The sequence below is a fragment of the Pleurodeles waltl genome, chromosome 6, assembly GCF_031143425.1.
Source record: "Pleurodeles waltl isolate 20211129_DDA chromosome 6, aPleWal1.hap1.20221129, whole genome shotgun sequence".
Classification (NCBI taxonomy): Eukaryota; Metazoa; Chordata; class Amphibia; order Caudata; family Salamandridae; genus Pleurodeles; species Pleurodeles waltl.
Genome location: NC_090445.1, coordinates 384,271,888 through 384,276,488, shown reverse-complemented (window position 1 = coordinate 384,276,488; position 4,601 = coordinate 384,271,888). Strand labels below are relative to the sequence as shown.

Genomic DNA, 4,601 nt, shown 5'->3' with positions numbered 1-4,601 from the left:
TCTATCCAAATCACCTAATGCCCCTCTCTTAAATGCTACTTCTCCACTCTACCCCACTGCCCTCTCAGCCCTTGGAAATGGCATGTTAACTAATGGCTAATCATATCACTATGACTCCCAGAATGCACTAACCCATCATTGTGAAAACCTGGAATGTACACAACACATCACATGCGATGCATACAACTAAATTACTAGCTACACCATTTAGATGGCAATGACAACAATCAATGACATACCCACAATATCAACCAAAGAAGAACACTGCTACAGCTGAGTGACCATTCCTAATGGCCACAGATCAAATATCCCTAGCCTGAAAAAGACTGACCTGGGTTGGAAAGTCAGATGGCTGAGTCGATGCATATGCACAACATCTAGATACAGGACCAGTTCCCTTGCATACTCACATATTGTGTTCCCACTAGGCCACCATTATTCATGGGCAGCTTTAATGTGTGACATTTAGCAAGCCTTACTATTCACTAGGTAACAGAGGTGAACAATCATGTCAATAGTCAGACAATATCAGATCCTATCTGCAGTGCAATCTGTACCAACCTAGTATAATAACTCTTCAAATGGAGTTTGGAAATAAAGTCACAGAGCTGTATGTGCAATAAAGGTATGCTGTGCAATGTCATTGCATGGAATCAGGTTAATCCACTGTCTGCATCTCAGCAAATGCAACAAAACACACATTTTAACCTAAACTATGTATCTCCCTCCCTCCACAGGTAACCTTGTTATTGCCACCATGGAGAGGATACCTGAGACTGCCAGCCCTCCTCAGAATAAAGGCCCCAGTGAGGACAACACCTTTGGATGTCTGGACACTGACTAACATCCTGGCCCATCTGGGACACCTGGTCAGTCAATGACTCTCAGCCTCACCCTGCCCACATCAACTCCTACCAACCCTGTTGCATCAACATCGCAGGCAACCATTCGCCCCCAAACCTGTGTGCCCAAGGACTGCATCATCTATTGTGTGCCTCACAGTACAGGTACCTGAGTCTAACCTTTCCACCCCTGACAATGATGGACGTGCAACCACTGGAAATAGGTACACTGTGCCAGGGGCACAGGTATGTGGGGGTAAAGTACGTGGGAGGGATGCTGTGGGCCAGAGGATGGTCCTTCAAAGGGACACAACTGACCAGGAAACCATCTTCCAAGTCTTGGGAGCCTACCAAAGTTGTCAAGACAGGATGGGCCACATCGTCACTATATTGGGGGAAAATCAAAGGCTGAAGAGGGACCAACTCCAGGAAGTCATGCAGCAGTGACAGGCACAAATGTCCACATGATTGATTGCAGGTGTGCTGAGGGACATCAATATCACCCTGATTAGTTTCTCTACACAACATATGGAACCTTCCACTAGCAATGTGACATCTGTCCCTTCAACATCTGTGGCTGCTAGTGGAATGGAGGCCCTGCCAGGGGAAGGCCATGCCTCAGTCACCCCTCTTTCTGTAGCTGAAGAAATCCCCCCCAAATATGTGGATGTCCACCCAGACATCCAGCAGGAGCAGATGCCAAGACCAAACCACTGCCTAGAAGTGAACCTCACCTAATTATTCCCCCTTATATGCCACAGATACACCCTGTTGACTGTTCTGAAACCTAACTACATTTTCCCATGTTACAAGGACACTAGACTTGTGTTACCAACTGGTGTAGCAGCTACCCTGATGAAATCATCTACCATGACCTCACTATAGCAGAACTGAAGGAGTTTTGCTTCATGAAACACAAACTACAGGATCAGGTGCCATATCATTTAGTAGAGTTTTATTGGCTTAGGGTTCTTATATGTAAAGTTTATATATTGTTTCAGTTGTGCTCCATGTTCTCTTTTCACTAGTACATCTCTTGATTCCAGTACTAGTCTCCTCTGGGAAATATGGGATGGAAAAAGAAAGAATTCTGGACTCAGGGACATGAATTTACTCAAATGGTCGAACAGGGATATAAGGGAAGGGAGTGAGTGGTGATATGAGGGGGTTCACGCTGGTGATACAAGGCTTGTGCATTCACATGTGCCAAAGACATGCATAAGTGTCTGTGAGGGTGTTTTCTCTTTTATTTATCGGTGTGAGACCCTTTTCTTTTCCCCCTCCGTTATTACTCCCTCCCTCCATTTTCCGTTTTCCCCAACTGGTGAATTCAGCCAAAAACTCACTTGTACCTTCTGCAGCCACGTCCCTCCTGGAACCTGGCTGGGCTATGGGCATGTAGAGTTCTGGATTTTTCCTTCTTTTCCCTTCTCTGGTCCCTCTCCTCGTTCTGTTCTCTCCCTCTCCGCTTTGCTCCGCTCCTTGTCCCCACTCCGATCCTTCTCCTTGCTCTGCTCTCTTTCCACTTCACTCCTGCTCTCTCTGCTCCGTTCCTTCTCCCCGCTCAGCTCCTTCTCCTTGCTCCACTCTCCGCTCCTTCTCTCTCCGCTCCGCTCCTTCTCCCCACTTCACTCCTTCCCCTTGCTCCTCTCTCTCTCCACCTGCTCCTTCTCTCTCGGCTCCGCTCCTTCTCCAGGTTCCGCTCTCTCTCTCCACCCCGATCTTTCTCCCTGCTCATCACATTCTCCTTGCTTTGCTCTCTCTCCGCTCCGCCCCTTCTCTCTCCGCTCCTACTCCGCTGTTTCTCCCTGCTCTGCATCTTCTCCCTTCTCTGCTCTCTCCCCCTCTGACCCTTCTCTCTCCACTCTGCTCCTTCTCCCGGTTCCGCTCTCTCGCTCTGCTCCTTCTGCCCGCTCCACTCCTTCTCCTTGCTCCGCTCTCTCTCCACTCCGCTCCTTCTCTGCTCCTCTCCTTCTCCTGGTTCCACTCTCTCCGCTCTGCTCTCTCCCCGCCCCTCTCCTTTTCCTGGTTCCACTCTCTCTCCTTCTCCCACTTTCTCACTGCTTCCGAGGTGTGTCCTCTCTACGTCACGGGTGGTTGTTAAAGTGAAGGGTGATGCCGGAAGTGCCAGGAACGCACTCATGATGGCATCCCCGTTACACTCACGAATCACTGTTAGATTTATTTATATTAGTATCATTGTTACAGTTTTCCTTTTCATAGGCAAGATAAATCACACTTAAACACAGGTCCTGTGCATGTGTCCTTTATAATCCATGTACAATAGGTATGCATGTCAACTGTGGTGTGATCATGTCCCCCTGTATCAAACAGCCATTGTAATGGATATCAAAGGGGGGCTCCATCAGCAGGAGACTCTTTAGAACAGAAAAGTAACATGAAAGATGTTGAAAAAGGTTGAAATCCAGTTCTACTCATATTTATAGTTAGTATTGCAATCAGCACAGAGAGCATGACTGAGAGTACCATCAGGATGTATGCAATGGTGTTATACAATGCAAATAGGCAGGACACTGAAGTCAGGCTCATGGTAATCTACCTACAAAGCCGAGGCACACTGATAGGTCCTCTGTATCACCTGGTATAGGCTCTTCACATACCCATACCATAGCTTTTAAATCACATATCCCATGGAACAAACAAAGGTTATAACTGAGGTACCCAGTACTGAAACCATACTAACATTGGTCCCATACTTGTAGGATTTTCACTCACCTATGTCAGTCTACAGTGACATGCACCTTGGACTGCAAAGTAAGAACAAAATGACAGCTAGGTCCAATGGCGATCACAAAGCACTCCAACCCATTGTGAAGCAAGAAGTTATGATCCAACCTTTACAAATGTGCCAGATACTTCTTCAGACATAATACAGCATTTGCCATCCTCCTCTACCGCACAGGTGAACAAAATGGATGAAGCATTTTCCACCACAATTTTATGACGGTTAAACAATCAAGGTTACACCCCACTTAAGTAAAACTGATCTTACCAGGTATCTGTCAGGTACACTTCTCATGTCTGTCAGCAATTCCCATCTGCTTCTGACACAGTATTCCTCAAGCCAAGGTTACAGAGCCAAACAGTATCTACGCAAATCTGTGAGTGAAAGGGAAAGAGGATAGGAAATTTCACAAAACATACCTCACATCTGAGAAGTTATTTTCATAAGTGTAAGTTAGCATCTGCTGTAACAGTACATGAGAATGCAGAACAATCTGTTGTACACACAATACAAACTTTCAGTCTGCATTCACAACCCACTCATAGGCAATGGAGCACATTACAGCCCCACAGATGAAGCAGGAAAGGAGGTGTGATGCCAGCCATCTTCATCTGCTTGTACAATTACATCACAACAATAGGTCTACTTCACATACCGGTGTGTCAGTTGAAGTACTGATTGATGAGATGAGATCTGCCCTTCTTCATCTTCCTCTGGCTCTTCATCACTTCTCATATCAGCATTTCCAACCACTGGTTCAGCTGCCTCTCCCTCATCTGCTATCAATTTTATCTGAAGTCTCAGAGCTATATTGTGGAGCATGCAGCAGGAAACTATTTTTTGACAAACCTTGTAGGGTGAGTAGAGGAGGGCTTCTCCAGATAAGTCCAGGCACCTAAATCTTATCTTCAGGAGCCCAAACATCCACTCATCTACGTGCCTTGTCTTCCCAGGGGCCTCATTGTAGCAGACTTCCCCTGGCATGGTCGGGTACCTCACTGGTGTCAACAGCC

At 46.6% G+C, this 4,601-nt stretch overlaps 1 protein-coding gene across 1 annotated transcript; it reads right to left on the bottom strand.

Moving 5' to 3' along the window:
• Positions 1-2,406: 2,406 nt before the first annotated feature.
• On the bottom strand, positions 2,407-2,985 carry LOC138301571 (octapeptide-repeat protein T2-like). Its single transcript, XM_069242089.1, has one exon. The coding sequence runs from the start codon at positions 2,983-2,985 to the stop codon at positions 2,407-2,409; it is 579 nt and encodes a 192-aa protein (XP_069098190.1).
• Positions 2,986-4,601: the final 1,616 nt, after the last annotated feature.